The sequence below is a fragment of the Primulina eburnea genome, chromosome 13, assembly GCF_022965805.1.
Source record: "Primulina eburnea isolate SZY01 chromosome 13, ASM2296580v1, whole genome shotgun sequence".
Classification (NCBI taxonomy): domain Eukaryota; kingdom Viridiplantae; phylum Streptophyta; class Magnoliopsida; order Lamiales; family Gesneriaceae; genus Primulina; species Primulina eburnea.
In genome coordinates this window covers 4,992,598-5,013,530 of record NC_133113.1, presented here as the reverse complement: position 1 = coordinate 5,013,530, position 20,933 = coordinate 4,992,598, and the positions used below count along the sequence as shown (strand labels likewise).

At 34.5% G+C, this 20,933-nt stretch overlaps 2 protein-coding genes across 3 annotated transcripts; one reads left to right on the top strand and one right to left on the bottom strand.

The window, feature by feature from the left end:
• The first annotated feature begins 3,613 nt into the window (after positions 1-3,613).
• On the top strand, positions 3,614-7,315 carry LOC140809556 (uncharacterized). 2 transcript variants are annotated; one of them, XM_073167220.1, is made up of 10 exons: positions 3,617-3,942; positions 4,035-4,091; positions 4,218-4,295; positions 4,704-4,757; positions 5,466-5,548; positions 5,997-6,096; positions 6,179-6,241; positions 6,406-6,585; positions 6,735-6,795; positions 6,936-7,315. In XM_073167220.1, the coding sequence occupies exons 1-10, from the start codon at positions 3,673-3,675 to the stop codon at positions 7,040-7,042; spliced, it is 1,053 nt and encodes a 350-aa protein (XP_073023321.1). In that variant the 5' UTR covers positions 3,617-3,672; the 3' UTR covers positions 7,043-7,315. The 2 variants fall into 2 exon arrangements, with proteins under 2 accessions (XP_073023320.1, XP_073023321.1); XM_073167219.1 differs by having other exon boundaries at positions 3,614-3,942; positions 6,406-6,795.
• Positions 7,316-19,052: 11,737 nt separating this feature from the next.
• On the bottom strand, positions 19,053-19,928 carry LOC140810220 (serine/threonine-protein phosphatase 7 long form homolog). Its single transcript, XM_073168092.1, has 2 exons — positions 19,170-19,928; positions 19,053-19,094 (listed from the first exon to the last, which is right to left on the bottom strand). The coding sequence occupies exons 1-2, from the start codon at positions 19,926-19,928 to the stop codon at positions 19,053-19,055; spliced, it is 801 nt and encodes a 266-aa protein (XP_073024193.1).
• Between the last annotated feature and the right edge of the window lie 1,005 nt (positions 19,929-20,933).

Sequence of the window (20,933 nt, the reverse complement as noted above, 5' to 3'; positions counted from 1 at the left end):
TGAAACTACTGGCATATCATTCAGCACACACAATGTTGTTGTGACGGTACCAAATGCAGCGTGGGGTGTCAGTTGTGGTAGTATCTGAAAATAGAGCATTGACAACCATCCTGACTTGTATCTCTATAAATATCCAGGTTTTATTAATCGTGAACATTCAATTCACTTACTATTTTTCACAAATACTCAATGTACATTATCTACATTGTATTTTCCCTTACAAGAAACACTTGATTGACTTGAGTATTGAAATGTCTACGCCGAAAAATCCTCTGACGCCCCATTAACTTTCCATGTCTCTAAGTGTGCAAATTGTTCAGCCCGAGAACTATCAACCCGGTCTCCCACATTTCTGAGAAGAATTCTCTCAACTCGGTAAAATTGCCCACTTAATTCACTCGATTTACTCTGCCGATATGACATACTATCGATCATAGACACACATTGCGTGTATGACATAATATATATGTGTGCACGCATTTTGTTTTGAAAATTTTGATTTAGTTACGATATTCAACAAAATTAAATATTACATTGGATTTAGTAATATGATTTTTTACATTTAAAAAAATATTAAAATTTAAGCATACTTCACACAATGAAATACATATTAGAGTTAAATGTGTGAAATAACAATTTACTGAATTAAGAAAAAAGCTTCGCCAAAGATGATTACTGTTCGATCATCTTGTTTTACTAATAACTAGTATTTAACCCGTGCAATGTACGGGCTGATACTTTTTCTAATTAATGATTAAAATTAGAAAGTATGATAATATGTTTCACTTTTTCCATAACATGACTGTTAATCAAAATGAAATGTATATTGTTTTCATATACATATAGATCTTAACAATGAAACACTGAATTAATATTATAAAAAATATTGTACAATTGCGTCGTTGCACTTGTTATTATTAAGTGTAGGTATAATATAGAAAAATCCAATGATGTCATGGTTTTTCTTTTCCTTTTGATTTTTAAATTGAAAAAAATAATATAATTATAAAAAATAAAAATAAAACTATTTTTTCGCTAATTTTTAAAAACTTTCTTAAATACAACGCATGTCGATTAATTTTTTTTGCCTAATAATCACTATCATATATCAAAATTTTAGATTGTGTTAGCATAAGGCAATGACATGATGGTTATCCTGTTTAATATATTGATGTCGGCCACCAACCTTAATACATATTTAATCCTTTAATTTTCGAGAAACTACATATTATTATTGTTTAACATGTGACAAAAAAATATTTTTAAATCATATTCATTAAAATTAATGAAAAATACTTTTTAAAAAATTCAGTAATTTCGTCTAAATCCACATTCACCAACAATTTTGTGACATGACACGTGTTTGACACATTTGAATGATAACAATAACTGTTTCATCAATATATTTATCCCAATGGGTTGTGATTTTGTTTACAAAATCTCTTCATAATAAACACAACAGCCTATTATTTCGAAAGAAAAATGAAACATGTGATCATAAGAAAATTATGTATAAATCAGAAAAGTTATTTTATTAACATTTATTATGTGTATTCCAAAACAATGTCAATACATTTTATAAGGTGCATTCTAATAAGATGTTTATATTCTTTAGAATTGGTTTAATAATTTCCATTACGAGAATTTTATATTATCATGTATCCGTGAACTTTGTAATATAGAAGAATATCACATTAGTAATATGTAATAATCAAATTTTTTTTACAAATAGATGAATGATATTTTTTACTTCTCGATCATGAAAGATATATTTCAAACTTAATGTCTCGTTGTTCTCGTTATTTCTATATGCATGTAGTTCATAACAACGAACAAATCTAAATTTAAATGAACATTATATCTTGGAAATATTCAACTCAATTTTGAATTAGATAAATTTAGTAAGATAAATAGAATAAAAATGGTTTCTAATATAATATACAATATTTCATTATTTATAATTTAAAATTAAAATAAGACATCCCAAGGGACAAAAACTATACATTAGATGCTCTTGACAGAATTATATCATACATTAACTCTTTTAAATTATGAAAATCTTGAATTACATGCATTCGGTGTCAAACATTTCTGATTATTGAAGGTAATATATATGTTTATTGAGAGTGATTTAATGTCAATTTGAAACTATTTAGAATCTATCTCTTTTAATTTTTTTGTGCTATCTTATTTGAATTTTTAAGAAGAGAATTTAAATTATACAATATACATATGCTTTTGGAAGAAAACTACAACGCATTAATTCTTTCAAATTAAGATAATTTTGAAATATTATGTTTTTGGGATAAAAAAATTATGATTACTAAATGATAAATTAATGTTAATTAGAAAACTTTGTTGTAATGATAACTTTTAACACTCAAACAATTTTATTTTAGAAAAATTAAATAAACTAATTAGATATTGTATTTCTTTTTCAGTAAGTAACTTGGGCAGAAAATTACTTAAAATTGAAAAAAATATTTTTGAATGATTTAACTCATGAGTGATACTGAACATTGCAACCATTTGTATTTTAAATTTATTTATGCAGTTTTTAATTAAACTGATTGATATAATCAATGCAAAATTTTTAATATAGTTTATATTTTCAATAAAGTTTAGTTTTAATTTGAGTAAAAAAATAAAAAAAAACATATCATACATAAATTTATTTGAAGTAATATAAAAATTATTTAAATTTAAAATTGAATTAAATGAAGTGATATATTCAATCCAAACAATAATTGGAGTGATCATTTGTTGCAGTACAAATATTTCAATATTCATGATAAATCTTTCTTTTTTTAAAATTGATATTTTTGCGAGAAATTACTATTTTTGGCAAAAACTCTGTTTATATATATATTGAGTAAAAAAATAAAAACATATAATACATAAATTAAATTTGAATTAATATAAAAATTAATTAAATTAAAATTGAATTAAGTGAATTGATACAATCAATGCAAATAATAATTAAAGTGGTAATTTATTGCAGTACACATTTATCAATATTTTCTTTTTTTTAGAAATGACATTTTGACGGGAAATTACTATTTTTGGCAAAAACTCTGCTTATATTATATATATATATATATATATATATATATATATATATATATATATAGATAGATAGAAAAACAAATGAGATACGACCAAAATGAAAATTCAATAATTACAATTAATATAACAAATTAAAATCAAAATTTAACAAATAAAAAATAAAATAACAAATACATAATATAAATTATTAAATTTATAAATTTTCGTTATTTACATGTGACATTTATTTTAATAGAATAAATATTTTAACTTTATGTTTTGTTATTTATATTTTATTTCTAAATAAATTTCACCAATATTTTAGATAAAAACTTGTGTGAGATAATTTTATTAATTATATTTGTGAGACGGACCTCTAATTTGAATCATCCATGAAAAAATATTATTTTTTATGCTAATATTATTACTTTTTTTTTTGAATATCGGTAGAATTACAGATTAGTATCCATGAGATGATATCACGTAAGACTCGCTCCATATTTTACCATAACTCTCTTATTTTAAACTTGGATTAAACTGGATAATAAATTATACGTTGAAACCCCTATATATAACGGTGAGCTGTGGAGCAGTCAAAACCCTAATCCCCCCTCTCATTTGGGAAGTATGACTGACAGAGAATCGAGTCCATTAACTGAAATTCGAAATCAACGGCCGGAAGCACTCGGAAGACCGTCGAAATTGGCGAAAATCGAAGCTGAAGATTTCTCCGACGGGGAGGAGGAAGAAGCCGAGAAGAGAGTAATAATTGATAAGGACATGAATCCAAACCCGCAGAAGATTCAGAGATATTTGTTGGCGATTGAGTACATTGGATCTCGATTTTCCGGGGCTCAGCAGCAGTCATCTTGTAGAACCGTTGTCGGTGTGCTGGAGGTGCAGTTAATGTCTATGAATTGCTGAAATTTATGTTATTTCAAAGTTAGTTTTGCTGGTGTGAGCCTGATTGTTTTTTTTTCTAATGGTAGGAGGCGTTTAAAAAATTTATTGGTCAGCCGGTTTCCATTTTTTGCTCTAGTCGAACTGTAAGTATTCTGATATTGTTACTTTTTCCTGCTTTTGTTCCATTTGCATCTATTTATTTTTCGTAGTCTTTCATAATGTCTCTTGTTGATTGTTACTTATGTCGTTTTTGAATTATTTAATTCTAGGATGCAGGCGTTCATGCATTATCTAATGTCTGCCATGTAGATGTTGAGAGGATAAGTAAAAGAAAACCTGATGAAGTGGTAAGAATCTTGTTTTAAAAACTTGTTCTTATGGTCATGCTTTAACCTATCATGTGGCTTAAGTACGAGGGAATTTGTACATGGTAGTTGTTTAAGCCTCAGAATACTGCTTCACTGCACCTGTTGTAATGTTTAACTGACCCCTGAATTTCAAGGCTTTCATGTTTAACTCTCCAGAACGGGTTTATGTTTGTGATCACCCCATCTCTAGTATTTGGGCCTGTAACAAGAGTCATTGGCATATGAGGTGATGACACCGATCAATGTAGGACCAGAGTGATTACAAAGCTTGACTAACAAGTATTTCAACACTGTCGAAAATATGAGAGAAACTATGACATCCCTTGCCTATGTGTTATGACATTAACCATGTGTCTCACTAATCACCTGGTTTTTTTGGAGTTGCAGTTACCTCCACATGAACCTTCAGTTGTTAAAAGAGCGGTCAATCATTTTTTACAGGTATGCTATTGTTTTTTCAATAAATCTGATAAAAAACCTTCATCGGGATGACATTTTTCAAAAATCAATGTACCATTTTTTCTTCTGTTTACATGCCAGGTTCTTTTAGCAGCTAGTATACAACCTGTTCTTTCTTTTCCTTTTACTTTTCGAGGATAAACGTTGATGACATTGTCATTTGGTCAATGAATTGTCATCAATGAAGTACATGAACATCCCATAAAGTGTAGTTTCATTTTAATCTTCCAATGGGGATCATAGTTAAGTCTTCCAGAGTATGAGAATGAAGTTATGTGTGCTGAATTGTATAATCTTGATGGAATGAGCCTACTGACCTTGGATTATCTTTGAGTTCGGAAGATGAAACCTTTCGGTTAGGAGAATTGGTTTTGTAAGCTATTTTACCTCTTGATACGAAGAATCCAAAGTGTGAAAACGTTTCATAGGCTAAGAACTGGGAATCGCTCTCAGAAAAATATATTTACTTTTATCATACTTGAAAGATTGTACTTGATGTGGATTGATTGTTGCGACGTTTTGACACTTCCTGTGTCATGCATTATTGAAAACATGCTTTGTAATTGTTTTAGATTTGAATTTTTAAGTGGTCAGCTTCTTTAAAAGTCAATTTTTTGTTCGGGATATCAAATTGTTTTGCATCTTTTGAGTTGAGATATTGATGTTACACATTTTGTTGGTTTGTTGCAGAAGAACGAAGGTGATATAATGGTGTTAGATGTTAGGTGTGTTCCATCTGATTTTCATGCTCGCTACAGAGCTCAGGAACGGACGTAGGTATCAATCAACACATCTTTTGGAACTTGTTACTGAACCCTAGAAACTAAGATGTGCTCACAAAATTTTCTGCTTTCAACTAGTGAATTAGGTATAGTTATTTTAATTGTTCCTAATAATAGAACATATTATGAATTTATGATTCAAGTGCTTCAGATCGCTTGGGAAACAATGTTGTGGAATTATGTTATATTATATCAAGATTGCACTTTGCAAGGTTGGATGGTTAAATATTTTATTGGCGTAGTGCTGCAGGGAATAAATTTAAGAAATCACCGCAAGCTGCTGATGTTACTTGGACAGTCTGTTGAAATTAGTTTGTCTTAGATTTTCTGTTTCACTTGTCAAAATGTCAGGTTATTGAGCCTAGAGTACCGTTTTATTGGTGATATTGTTTTTGGAGCATAAAATCTGAGAACTGTTCTACCTGCATTTTTGATTTAGGTATTTCTATAGATTGTTATCTGGTAATGAGCCTTTGTCAACCTTTGAGAAAGATCGAGCTTGGCATGTTCCTGAGGAACTTGATCTAGTTTCTATGCAGGTTGACTGGCTTTCCATACACATGTTTTCTGCATTTTTTTATTTATTTCTGATGACAGTATTTTCTTCTGATTGTTATCCAGCAAGCATGCCAAGTACTTGTTGGACGCCATGATTTTAGTTCTTTCAGAGCTGCTGCATGCCAGGTTATTTGCTTCTAGCTTTATTTCTGAAACTCTCAGTTGAGGTTCTCTCTTTCAATCTCATATAACTCTTGTAGCCATCTACAAGTACATACACTTAAAGAAAACATGTATGGCTCATATCGTCTATTAATGAATAATTTCTGTCCTTTTTTATTGGTTTACAGGCTAAATCACCTGTCAGAACGTTGGATGAACTAACTGTAACAGAGGTTGCTTCAAGCCCATATTTTCCATCAGGTTTGAAGAGGGAACTTAGTGGAGAGACTAATCAAGGATTTGGCTCCCGAAAAGGTCACAGATGCTTTGTTGTTACTGCACGAGCACGTTCTTTCCTTTATCATCAGGTAGTTTTAATGTTTCATCAATATTTGTCTCATGTGCTGGTCTACTCACTGAATTCTATCATTATCCAAAATACGAGTGCTGGAGGCAAAATACGTGTGTCTTGGCTGCAGATAACAGTTGTGTTATTGTTGTATCAAATTTTTAACAGGTTAGATTACTCGTTGGTGTTCTGAAATCTGTGGGCGCAGGTGATCTCACCACTATAGACGGTAAGGCTGTGCAAACACTCGCTACATGTTCAAACAATCTGGACTAGAGAACAATCATGAAAGTTTTATGATGAAACAGAAAATCTGAAATGAGTTAACAATTGATTAGTTCTGTAAGTTGTTATCGATGCTTCTTTCAGTCGAGCAAATTCTCAAAGCAAAGGATGTGAGTGCTGCAAGACCTATGGCGCCGGCATGTGGTCTTTACCTAGGACATGTCAAGTATGACCTCCCTTCAGAAACATGAATAGGAGGTAAAATACATGTGTCTTGGCTGCAGATAACAGTTGCGTTTTTTCCGATTCCCATATGCCAGGAGACCCAATGGGCTACATCAATGCCATTAACTAACCCATATGTGGCATAATGTATTGTGTCGATATCTTGAGAAGTTAGAATGCCTTGCATGCTAGAATACGATTGCATTGAAATTCTGATTTTTACAGATTGGAAACTAGGTACTGTTGTCCTAATCAACATTTAATGAAAAATTCTAGTATTTGGATTTTGTTTTTGTCGATTTCATGTTTTGAGATGGTTCACTTTGTTTCACGTACCTTCCGAAAGAGAGGTTATGCAATGCACCCCTGGCCAGTCAAAAATGACTTCGTTTTCTCCAAAATTGATAATTTAAATAATTTTAAATTCTTTAAACAACTTAGTACCCAATCATCAATAAAAAAAATGAAAGTCGTTTACTTAAAAACCTGTGTTTTTTCATAAATAATTATTTCTATATATATATATATATATTATATACATACATACATACATACATACATACATATATATATATATATATATATATATATATATATATATATATATATATATATATATATATATATATATATTGAAGTAATTATTTCTAATTTTCATTCCAGGGCCCCCATAAACTTCAAGAAATTAGCAATGAAGCTTTAAAAAATCCTACCTTAAATTTGTTTACTGCATTGCATGCTTGGTTAATCTATCAACTAAATCTAAACAAGTATTCATAAAAAAACAAATAAAATTGGAAGAATGAGAAATATTGTTCGTGTTCCATTAATCAAAACATGAATGATTAAATTTTGATTTTTAAAGAGAAGTTGTAATCGAGTGATCAACAAAAAGTTTGGAACTTTAAAATTGATAATCGAGATTTTTTTAATTTTTAAACTACTTAGTAAAACCCATCAATAAAAAAAATATAGAAATATTTTCTTTAAAATATTAAATGGTGTTTCTTTAAAAACTATTATATTTCACTTGTTTTTCAAATTATCTACGTTATTTTCCAATTCCAAAGCCCCCACAAATTTCAAAAAATTAGCAAGTGAAGTTTTCAAAAAGCTATTTTAAATTTATTTGTTGCACATAACTAGTTAATCTACCAAATCGGGAATCAAATAATTATTAAAACAAACAAAAAAAAGAAAGAAGGAATAAATTGTTCGTGTTCCATTAATCATTAATGATCAAACTTTAAAAAAATCCTGTCCAAAAAGGAAAAACCTTAAATTCACCTTTTTTTTTTTTGAAGCTAAACAAGAGATTTTATTAATAATGAGATGGATTATTACAATAATGACTTAAAAAAGAAGTAACACAATCCGGAGGTTCACTCCACTCCATTGGACTAGCATAAGAACAAGAAGCTTTTGCTAAAGCATGAGCACACTCGTTCGCTTGTCGCCGAATAAACCTAATTGAAAAGTCGTGCTCACATCTAATTATATCTTTACAGCTTTGCACGATAGACCCAAATTCTGAAATACCAACGTCGGAATCTGTAACCGAATCCACCACCACCTTTGCATCCAATTCAAAGTACACTTTCTTCAACCCCAGTCTTCGCACCCAAGATAACGCTTCAAGAAGACCCATGGCCTCCCCCTCTTTAACACTAAACATCCCAGCAATAACACAGGAACGACACCTCAGCAACATACCATTTTCATCACGTAAGATGCATCCTATGCCTATCTTTTGATCGGAAGGAAAGAACGCCACATCCACATTACACTTTATATATAGTCGGGGTGGCTTATGCCAATCAGAACAACCATTATCCATGTTCTGTACAACAGCTATTTGTTGGGATATTTGCTTTGGTCTTAACCAGTCACATAGGAATTCAAGGGCAAGTCGAACTGTTGTGGATGGATCATTATATGTATCGTTCCAAAATTTGTCGTTTCGCTGTCGCCAAATGTTCCAGAGTACCATACAAAAGGTAGACTGTTGCACACCTTTCATCTGTGACAGCAACATGAAGAAAATTTCAGTAAAGGATTCTGCTCTCAACAGCGAAGACTCAATCATATCAGCAAGCTTGGACTCACGCCAACAATCTTGTGCAAACCGGCAAGATATAAAGAGGTGCCAATTATTTTCTATGCCATTATTGCACAAGCTGCAAACCAGAGGCACCTGTATTCTCTTTTTTTGAAGATTGTCCCTCAAAGGCAAACAATTTCTCCCAAGCCTCCACAAGAATATCTTCACTTTCGGCGGTAGTTTTAATGCCCATAGTTTTTTCCATCCTTCTTGTGCTTGTATTGATGCATTCAAGCTTATATCCATTGCTATTTTGTAACCCGACTTGACAGTATAAACCCCATTTTCTGAATAATGCCAAATACGGATATCTTCATGGTTCGAACCCACAAGTGGAATATTAATTATTTGTGTGATATCCCTTTCGTTAAAGAGGTCATGTAAAAGCTCGACATCCCATTCTTTGTGGCCTGGTATCATTAGATCATGTACAAGCAAATCAGACATATCTGGGAGAGGTGGGGATTCAATTCGCATGTTACTAGCTTCTCGCAACCAAGGTTCATTCCAAACCCGTATTCTCCTCCCATCTCCAATCTTCCACCTGATTCCTTTTTCAAGCAATACTCGTGAGCTCCAGATACTCTTCCAAACAAAGCTTGGATTATGCCCAAGTTTGGCATTTAGGAAATCCCCATTAGGATAGTATTTAGCTTTGAATACCTTGCAAATTAGAGTATCCGGATTGGATAAAAATTTCCACCCTTGTTTCCCGAGCATGGCTAAATTGAAATTGTGGAAATCACGAAAGCCAAGACCACCAACTTCCTTAGCAGCACAGACTTTATTCCATCCTAACCAATTTATGCTCCTTCCACCATTCTTTTTCGAACCCCACCAAAACGAGTTTAGCATCCTTTGTAGCTCATCAGCAAGTGATACAGGCAGTAGGAAGGTGCTCATACAGTAAGCTGGTATCGCTTGAGCCACCGCTTTAATGAGGACTTCTCTTCTAGCTTGTGAGATTGGTTTTCCCCTCCATGCTTGAATCCTCCTCCACATTCGATCTCTGAGATACTGGAAAATCGATCTTTTCTTTCTTCCGATCAATGACGGGAGGCCAAGATAGCGTCCTGTATTGAGGGGCTGCACCACTCCAAGAATGCTTGAGATCGTGCCTTTGGTTTCCTCAGAGACATTGTTGCTGAAAAATATCCCTGATTTTCCAAAATTCACAGCCTGCCCAGATGCCTTTTCATAAGTGTTTAGAATTTCTTTCATTTGCTTGCATTCACCTTCATTGGCTTCAAAGAAGAAAAAGCTGTCATCCGCAAACAATAAATGGCTAATCGCAGGTGCTTTCATACAAATTCTGTTCCCATGCAAAAGTCCACTTGATTCAGCCCTTGTAATGAGCGACGATAATCCCTCAGCACATAAGATAAAGAGATACGGAGAGAGGGGGTCACCTTGACGTAAGCCTCGATAGGGGATAATAGGGCCAACCAACGTATCATTTACCACCACTTGATAAGATACCGTTTTAACACATAACATGATCAGTTTGATCCATTTAGGATCAAACCCCAGCCTGATCATAATTCCTTCGAGGAAACCCCAGTCCACCCGATCATATGCCTTGCTAATGTCGATTTTCAATGCAACCTCTCCATTTTTCCCTCGTGTTTTCCTCTTCATGTTATGGATTATTTCAAAAGCCATAAGAACATTGTCCAAGATAGATCTACCTGGGACGAACGCAAATTGTTGAGCAGCTATTAAACTCGGCAGAATTTTTTTGAGTCTATTAGCCAACACCTTTGCCAATATTCGGTATGTAACATTGCATAACGAAATTGGCCTTAGGTCCTTCAATGTTTCTGGAGATTCGTTCTTAGGAATAAGAACAATATTTGTGTCATTTATACTTTCAGGGAATGCCAACTGATTCATCCAAGTCAAGCATGAGTGAAACACATCCTCACCGATAACATTCCAGAATTTTTGATAGAAGGCGGGGTTAAAACCATCAGGACCCGACGATTTATCTGGGTGCATCTGGAAGAGCGCAACCTTAAATTCCTCTATATCAAACGGGTGAAGCAGAAAATTATTTTCCTCTGAGTGTATGCACTGCCTAACTCCTGATAGAACAGGTTCATATTCCCCGCATCCTTGTGAAAATAGCTCAGTGAAGTAATTGTTGACCATGTCGCACAATCCAGAAATTTCATCCACCCATATGCCATTATCATTTTTCAGTTGCTGAATTTTATTGGATTTTTTACGCGCAGCTGCAGATGCATGGAAAAATTTAGTATTTGAGTCTCCATCCTTTAACCAAAAGGTTTTGGCCCTTTGCTTCCAGTATATCTCTTGTTGTATTAGGAGACTAGTTAATTTGTGTTTGGCATCTTCTAGTTGTTCCACCGAAGCACTATCGTTTTTGGATCTGAGGACATCCATTTTGTTTTTATGTTCCATAATATCTTTTCGGAATGCATTCGATAACTTCCTCCCCCAAGAGATTAGCTCATCAGAGCAGAATTGCAGCCGACTTTGGATATCAAACCCGATGGACGCCATCCATGAGTCTGTAACAACATTCCTCAACTCAGGATCACACAACCATCTATTCTCAAAGCGAAAACGCTTGGCCCCACGCTGCATAGCTATAACCTCAGTTTCCAAGAGTATGGGAGAATGATCTGAGATTGGAGCATTAAGATTTGATAGTTTGGACAACGGGAAAAGATCCATCCATGCAGGAGATGCCATGGCTCGATCTAGTCTCTCTTCTACTGCATTTTCAGTACCTTTACCTCTTTCCCAAGTAAAGGGATAGCCTTGTAGGGGAAGATCAATAAGATTACAATCCATCACAGCGTCTCTAAAACCCCTGAACAACCAGCTTGGATGCTCTACCCTTCCTTTCTTGTCCTCCGGAGAGAGTAAATCATTGAAATCTCCAATACAACACCATGGCAAACTAGATCGTCCATGGAGGTTGCGAAGGAGATTCCATGAGTCCCGACGTCTTGAACGTTCAGGGTATCCATAAAAACCAGTCATTCTCCACTTTCCCACCTTGGTATCATGTATCTCTATGTCAACATGATTTTTTGAATATCCCACAACTGAGCAAATATTAGCTAGCCGCCACAACACACAGATACCTCCACCTCTTCCTTCTCGATCCACTGTAAAAGCACCATCAAAGCCCAGTCGAATTCGAATATCTTCAATCTTATTGGTATGCGTAAGTGTTTCAAACAAAAATATAACATCCGGCCTGTGAGTTCTTACCAACTCACGAAGAGTAGGAACTGCACGTGGGTGGCCCAATCCACGGCAGTTCCAGCTAAGGAGAATCATAATTCCTGGCAGGCCTGGAGCCCAGGCTCTGCCAATAAAGAAGGTCCCTTTCGTACCTCATCTTCTGCTGTGATACGGCTTGTGTTTTTCTCGCTATCCAGTCCATCTGATTTGGTTGGGCTTCAAGCATTTGGGCTGCCCTCCTTCTTTTTCTATCATCCATCAATTCAAGCCCAATACCCTCATTTAAATCCTCATAAGTGGACTTATTTAGCGGGATTTGATAAACAGAGCCACCCTTCCATAATTCACGCCCATTCTGTTCATGCATGATTTGTCCATGATTTTCTGCCATAGAAGTTGTCATCTGCCCTCCTGAAAATATGGGATTCAGAATAATTTTCAAATTTTGACCCGCCACAAATTTGTCACTTGTGTGCTGCCCACCACCGTTCGCCTGGTCATCCATAGCACCGGCATTGCCACCACCACCATCAGAACTTCCTTCATAGCTAGCTTCTTTCAACCATCTCGACCCTTCCAGATTCGCCGTACGTTTATCGGGGGCTCGTAACCATATACCCCATTCTCTTTTCAAATCCCCTTCTTGAGTGGTGAAGACGGAATCACAAAAACGTTCTGTGTGTCCTAAGCATCCACATAAGAAACAAAATGAGCCAAGTCGTTCATACTTAAAATGTACGAGGAACCAATCTCCACCTGGCTTCCGGATTTTCTTAAGACGCTTTACAGGTTTTCGAACATCAATGGCAACCCGCAGCCGCATGTATGCTTTCCAAAATCCAGTATTATTATTGACATCATATTCCAAGAACGTACCAACGAAATCGCCCAATTGTCGACCAACAGCTTCTGACATATATCCTACAGGCAGATCATAAACCTGGACCCAAAAATTTACAATATTTAAAGGTACCTGGGTTGGCATTTCCCCTTGCTTCAAGTGGTGTAGGAGGAGTAAACAATTATCAAATGACCACGGTCCCCCTTCATAGACTCTTTTCAGGTCTATCACATGAAAGAATTGAAAAAGAAAACGCTGGCTTCCAATATCATGAACAATTACTCCCCTTCCTGGCCGCCATATACTTGCCATTCGATGTTTCATAGATGTGAAGTGGACTGTTCGATCCGTAAGAAACCTCCCTACCAAGCACAAATCATAAGCACCCCCCTGTGAATCGAGAGTAGTTGGGTCGATGAGCAATTCCTCATCCTCCTCAGCCGATAAAGATAAATCGGCCATAAGAGACTCCATTACTGATACCACTGCAGAGAATGAAATTAATTCACCAATCTCTCGACATGGAGAGAAAATATCCAAGCTCTCGACATGGAGAGAAATCAATGTGATAATAATATATACCTTAAATTCACCTTAAAAACACAACAAAATAGCAAATAACAAACCTATAGTCCTATACCAACTCAAAACTCCTAAATAAGAGTAACCATTGTCCATGAATTCAAACATAAAAAAAATATTCGTGTAACACTACAAAAAACACATGATGTGACGGAATTAAATTTTAGCGACGGTTTTCCCCCCTAAATCCCTTTCTATTTTGATGTTTTCACATTTTTAATAAAATCATGTGCAAATTACTAGGGTTTTACTATACTATGGGCAATTTAGCGACGATTTACTAAATTCATCGCTATAATTAGCGACGATAAGTGAAGAGTGTTGCTAGTAGCTACAGAAAGCTTAAGTCGTCACAAAATATAGTGACAATTTATGATAAATCGTCGCAACTAGAGACGTAGCAACATTTTAGATATTTAGCGACATAATTTAAATTTTACTTTCCATCGCATATTTGAGATTTGAATTTCAAATATAAAACTTCAACGGTTTTTTCAAATCATTCGGCAAATGATTTGAAAAAAATCGTTGCAAATAGTGATGTTTTTTTTTGGCTAAATAAACCCCATCCCCTCATTTCTCCAGCAATTTTCGCCTATTTTTTCTGGTATGAACGAGTTTCTGCTTCTTTTTTTCCCCAAATTTCATTCATTTTATTTATATTCTAACTTTTGTTTTTATCTAATATTGTAGGCCTGGTCCAGATTTTAACTTTACTCAGCGCTTCAACTAGATTTTTTTCATATATTTTGCAAAAATATATATAGATATATTATAGAAATTTAATTTATTTATATATATTGTATATAGAATTGCGTGCAACATGTTATCTTGTGGGCCCCAAATACTGAACGTATAATATAATGTAAATCTATATAGTTATAATATATATAATATAAATATAATAGCGAAAACATTAGTACAACTTATTTAAATTCATAGCATGACGTCAAACGAACGCTTTTCTACACAATCATATTTTATTTTATTTTACCATGCAGAACAATACAATCTACTAGTTAACACATTGTTTGTCTTTCCTCCGGTTGTGACTTCAGTTCTCATATATATATATATATATATATATATATATATATATATATATATATATATATATATATATATATATATATAAAGAAATGAAGTATTATGTCACGACTTTCCCTATTATAGAATGGATATGCAGGCTAAAGATGTGGCTTCCACCATTATTCGGTGTAACACTTTTCCCCATATACTCATATAGAATCTGTACAATTGATTAGTACGAGCCAAAGTGAACTTACTATTCTGGACCTAAGTCACGTTGTTCAAATGAACCATATACCCGGATTTGAACCCGTTGTTCATTGGACTCACTTTCCGGGCCTAAGCCACGTTGTCCAGTGGACTAAAAATCCGGTACCATGACCGTTGTCCTGGCTCCATTCAGTCGTTCATTTCAATCATATCCCATTCATCAAGTACACCAAACATTCAAAGATAAATCAAGGTGATCATATTAACTCGATTTATTCAATATATTGCAGTTTGTGGAAATTTTATTATTGAGAGAATTACGATAAATTCCATGCCAAATGCCAAACAGGTCATTTTAAATAAAATGAATAATAAACCTCACCTTTCTATCTTACTCAGTCATGATGTTCATATCGATCTATTATGCACCTCTGCGATTTTCTTTGATAATCCAATTGCTTCAATAATCCTATATTCTTCAATGTTGTGATAATTCGTGTGTTAGTAAGATTTCTCGATAATTAATTTGTCTAAGTTCAGATTTTGATTAAATTTGGTGCTTGAACACATTTTAAAATTACGAGAAAAATCATAATAATTCGAAATTAGTTCCAGAAATTCTGAAATTTTCACAGTAGGTGTATTTTGTAAAATGCTATAACTTTGGGTTTTTATTAAAAATAATTTAAATTTTAAATTTTTTTTCAAAAATACTTTAAAAAAAAAAAATTTCAAAAGTACTTCAATCCGCTGATGAGGAAGTAGCGCGGACGCTCCTACGTGGAGCTGCATCCGCGCTTAGTATTATATATATATATATATATATATATATATATATTTTTTTTTTTTACAATTTTATCGATTTTTCTTCACCAATCACTTCGTTTGACCCATTCTTATGTCTTTATTATATGTACGAACGATTCCTGAACGATTCACGTGAAAGCTGAGAAAACGACACTCTGAAAAATTCACGTGAACACCAATAATCGAAAAACGATTCCTATATGATTGACAATTTTTCGATTGAATCAGTTAACAATTCTCATAAAATTTCCCTCACTTGTCTTTGAATTTTTCTCCAATCTCAGTGAAAAATGTCTAACATCGACTTACTCTTATATTTTGGTGGTCATGTAGTTAGCGATAATGAATCGATTGAATATAGCATTCCATTTGTTAGACCGATACGAGTATCACGATCCATTAATTTGATGAGGTTAGTTGAAGTTGTGCATAAAATGTTAGCAATCGATCCAGCGAATTTTGTTTTGAAGATGTCAACCAAGTATTCATTCATGGAGAGAGCATCTTGGCATGAAATTCAAGTCAATCTCGTTGATGACGATGTTTTACAGTTTATAATGCAATGTGACAGTATGCATGTTTTCCATCTGTACGTGGAAGCAAATTCAATTGAGAATAATGTTGGATTTGATGATCCTGAATCGTACGTTCCACATGCATCCGATTCAGGTTTTTGTAACCAACCCGGTACGTCTACATATGGTGGTTTCCAGGAGCAAGAATCTTATGTTCCACAGGTTACTGAAGGACTCGGTAATATGAGTTTCGATGATGTAAGTGGGCCTTGGGATCAATTTATAAATGTCTCGTCGGAACAAAATAATGTTCCATATAGGCCGAATCCAACATTAGATACGAGTGCTCGTTGTCCGGATGAGGCCAATAATGATTATATTTGGAGGACTGATTCCGAACCCGATATATCATACAGCGAGTCTGAAGAAGACGATGCGAATATTGATGATGAAGTGAATATTTTTACGAATACTGATGAGGGGACATCATCTCGACAACCACCACGTGACACATTGCAGAGGCAGACCGTACCATTTTTGTCAAACACTTCTGAAATACCATCATTTTTCAATAAATTTTTTGGGGAAGAGCATCCTGATTCTGTCGATGTTCCTTGTGGAGTGCAATCAAGCTATTACAATCCGGATATAGGTGAATTATGCGTCAACATGTTATTTAAATATAAGAATGATCTTATTGCATCTGTGAAGGATTATTCAGTCAGAGTTGTCAGGCGTGAGTACCGTGTCGTGGATAGCACACGTAGTTTTTTGAAGTTACGTTGTAAAAATAATTCTTCTACGGTCATTTGTCGATGGGGACTGCGCGCTTCATTGAAGGCCAAGACAGGTTATTGGAAAATAACAAAATATGGCGGGCCTCACACATGTATATCTACGTCTGTTGGTATAGACCATAAGAACTTGAGCAGTGAGATGGTGGCACATACGCTATTGGGAGTTGTTCGTTGTGATCCTTCGTACGAGATTAAGTACATCATTGAAAATGTGAAAGATAAATATGGTTATCAAATCTCGTACCTGAAGGCATGGCGAAGTTTGAAACGTGCTATGGAAATTTCTTATGGTACATGGGAGAGCTCGGTTCAATTACTCCCGAAATATATGTGTGCTTTGTCCAAATACAATCCGGGAACAGTTGTGGAGTGGAAACATCTCAGAGCCAACAATGAAATGAGTAAGACACTGAACTATGTTTTCTGGGCATTTAGGCCGTGTTTTGATGGGTTTCGACATTGTCGGAAAATAATTAGTGTTGATGGTACACACTTGTATACCAAATACAAGCACAAAATGTTGATCGGTGTCACTTTGGATGCGAACAATCAGGTTCTACTGCTAGCATTTGCTATTGTGGATGAAGAAACAACAGATTCTTGGAAATGGTTCTTGGAGAATCTCGGAAGTCATGTTGTTCGTGGTGAAAATGGCGTGTGTCTTATTTCTGATAGACATAAGGGAATCGTGCGTGCAACTGCAGATCTACCATATTTTCAACCTCCACACGGTGTGCATCGGTTTTGTTTGAGACACGTGTGTTCAAACTTCAACGCTAAATTTAAAGACGTGCATCTGAAAGATTTATGCTGGGCGGAAGGCACACAGAATAAAATTTGTAAGTTTGAATCAATAATGGAGGCAATCAAACAAAAAAACATTTTGGCGCACCGATATTTGGCTGGAATTGAGAAAGAAAAATGGAGTTTGGCACATGATGGTGGTTGGCGTCGTGGTGTGATGACAACCAATATGTCGGAGTGTTTAAATAGTGTGTTGAAGGGTGCTCGTAGACTTCCTATATCTGCCATAGTACACTTGACACTTCAGAGGTGCGTACAATATTTTATTGAACGTGTGACTAGAGGTGCTCGAATTGTTCAGGAAAATCAGATGTGGTCAGATTATGCATTTCGGAAGTATGACAAGTGGACGAGAAAATCTAGTGAACATCGTGTTGCCAAATATGATGTACGTGATCAAACTGCTTCGGTTGCAACTGTAGGAAGGCCAAGTCGTGGCCAACATATGCAGGTGGTGAAGTTAGCAACGAGTGATTGTTCGTGTGGTAAATGGATGATTTTTGGCATACCATGTTCTCATGCTATTTGTACCGCGAAGTGGCACTTGTTGGATCCCACGACACTAGTGCAACCATGGTATAACATATCTGAGTACTTAGCGACTTACGAAGGCAGATTTCAACCTCCCTGGAATTGATTGCCGCCTTCGAAATTGTCGCATTACCCAATTAGGACGATGCATCTCCACGATGTCAAAGCAAATAAGGGGACAAACACATCGCCATATTTTGTTGTCGTATGAATCAATAATGTTCTTCACATCTATGTCATTTTTCTGGTATACGCTCCAATTAAACTGCAAAAAAATTATTAAAATTGAATATTAATTTGATCAATAAAAACAAAATAGTTTTCGTCTAATCACTATTACGTATTAATATTTTATAATACCTCATTATTATTCATACGATCTAGCGAATCCCTTATAATTCTTACACAATGTGTTGGCGAATGTGTGTAACTAAACCCATACGTCCACCTACAGTTACAAAAAAAATTATATATCAAGAAAATATACAAGATAAATATAATATTTACAAAAATAATTTTTAAATATTACCGTGCACCATATGGAGAAACTGGAATTAAAGCATCTGGATCAACGGGAGGTACAACTAATGTTAACCCATCTCAATCGGGATTAACACATTTAATCCTGCTCCATGCCCATATCTGCGTGTAATAATAAAAAAATTAACAAATTTAAACAAAATATCGTGTTAAATAATCACATCACATTAATGATACCTGCAGGATATATAAAGGTCCAGCCATTGTAGACTTCTCTACATGTGTCGCGTTACACAACTCACGATATAGAAATGCTAAAACTGCACTACCCCAACTATAAGACTTCACGTTATCAGGATCTCGTAACAGTTGCAAAAAAATTAGTCTAGCTGACCCTCCTTGATAATCAGGGAACATTATTCCTCCAATAATCATTAACGCAACACAACGAGTAAATTTAACAACATCTACCTCTGAAGTTTCATCATTGACAAGGTTAGATATACAATGATCATGTAGTGCTGTCATAGACAGATGACCACCTTTCAAATATTTTGATGCTGGCAAAAATCCCAACATATCCAAACATATGTGTTGCCATTCCTCAACTTTATGCAACACGTCTACTCCAGTTACTGCTTCACCATCAATTGTCAGACCCCAAATTATTGAAACATCTTGTAATGTAACTGTTGCTTCACCACATGTAAAGTGAAACGTGTGTGTCTCACGTCTCCAACGTTCAACAAGCGCAGTAATCAAATGATTATCAATAACTTGCGAGCCACATTCTAAAACTCCATAAAAACCCATATGATTTAAATATGACAATACACGCCTGTGTAAGTAATTATCGGTATATAACTTCCAAATCAAATTGTCTGACATTTTCACTTTGACAATATCATCAACGGTTAACGAAGATACTCTTGATGACATATGGGTCGCCTGTAAATAGAGGACACTAAGATCTTCTGGATTTCTATTATCTGCCATTTTTGAAAAATGCTGTAGATCTTCTCAACTTCTTCAAACAAAATTGTGCGTAGGAAATGAAAAAGTGATAAATGAGAGCACGACAGAGGAAAGATAAATGGAGGAAAGAAGAGGAGGAGGAAGAAGATAAGAATCGACTTACATAATGCTTGGACGAATCAATAAGGGCCACATGGCATGGGAGAAGCGCGGACGCTGCTCCACGTAGGCAGCGTTCGCGCTTCTCATCAGTGGATTGAAGTACTTTTGAAAATATTTTTTTTAAAGTATTTTTGAAAAAAATTTTAAAATTTAAATTATTTTTAATAAAAACCCTATAACTTTTGTGTAGAAATTGTTTTCTAATTCTAAACCCATTCAATCCAGATTGTGTATTTTTGGCTGGTTGACTATGGGTATTCTGGCCCGAAAAAATAGAATTGCTCTACTGTTTCTGGTCATTGGCTGAACCTTGAGATACTAGGCATTATGTTGAACATTTTCTTTTCTATACATAAGTTCAAAAACAGTGTGCATGATGGAAATCCAGAAGCATCAAAATTGAAGATAATCATCACAAAACTTTGTGAAACTTATTTTGTTTTTCCTTCAAAAATTCATATAAATTCATGGACTAGTCCAAAAGCTTTGAAATTTGAAATTAGAGTGTAGAAAAAGCGCAGAAACCTTCGGACACTAAAATTCTTGTGATCGATGCATTGCGTGTAGTCATTGCGGCGCGTGAAGGTGACTTCGACGTCATGTGTGGCTGAGTTTTTCCGTGCAAACTCCATTTATTAAGATCTACAATTTTTTTATAAAAAGTTTTCCAAAAAAAAGCAACATATTTTCCCAGAATTTTAATTTTAAAATTGAATGGCGAGAAAATTTTCTACCAGAAAATAGTCACTTCCGGTAACTTTTCGACCAGTTTACTAACATGCATGGATCCTAATCAACCTAAATAACAACATTTATGTTGTAATCGAACCCTAAATAAAGCGTTAAACATGAGTTTCAAGTGCA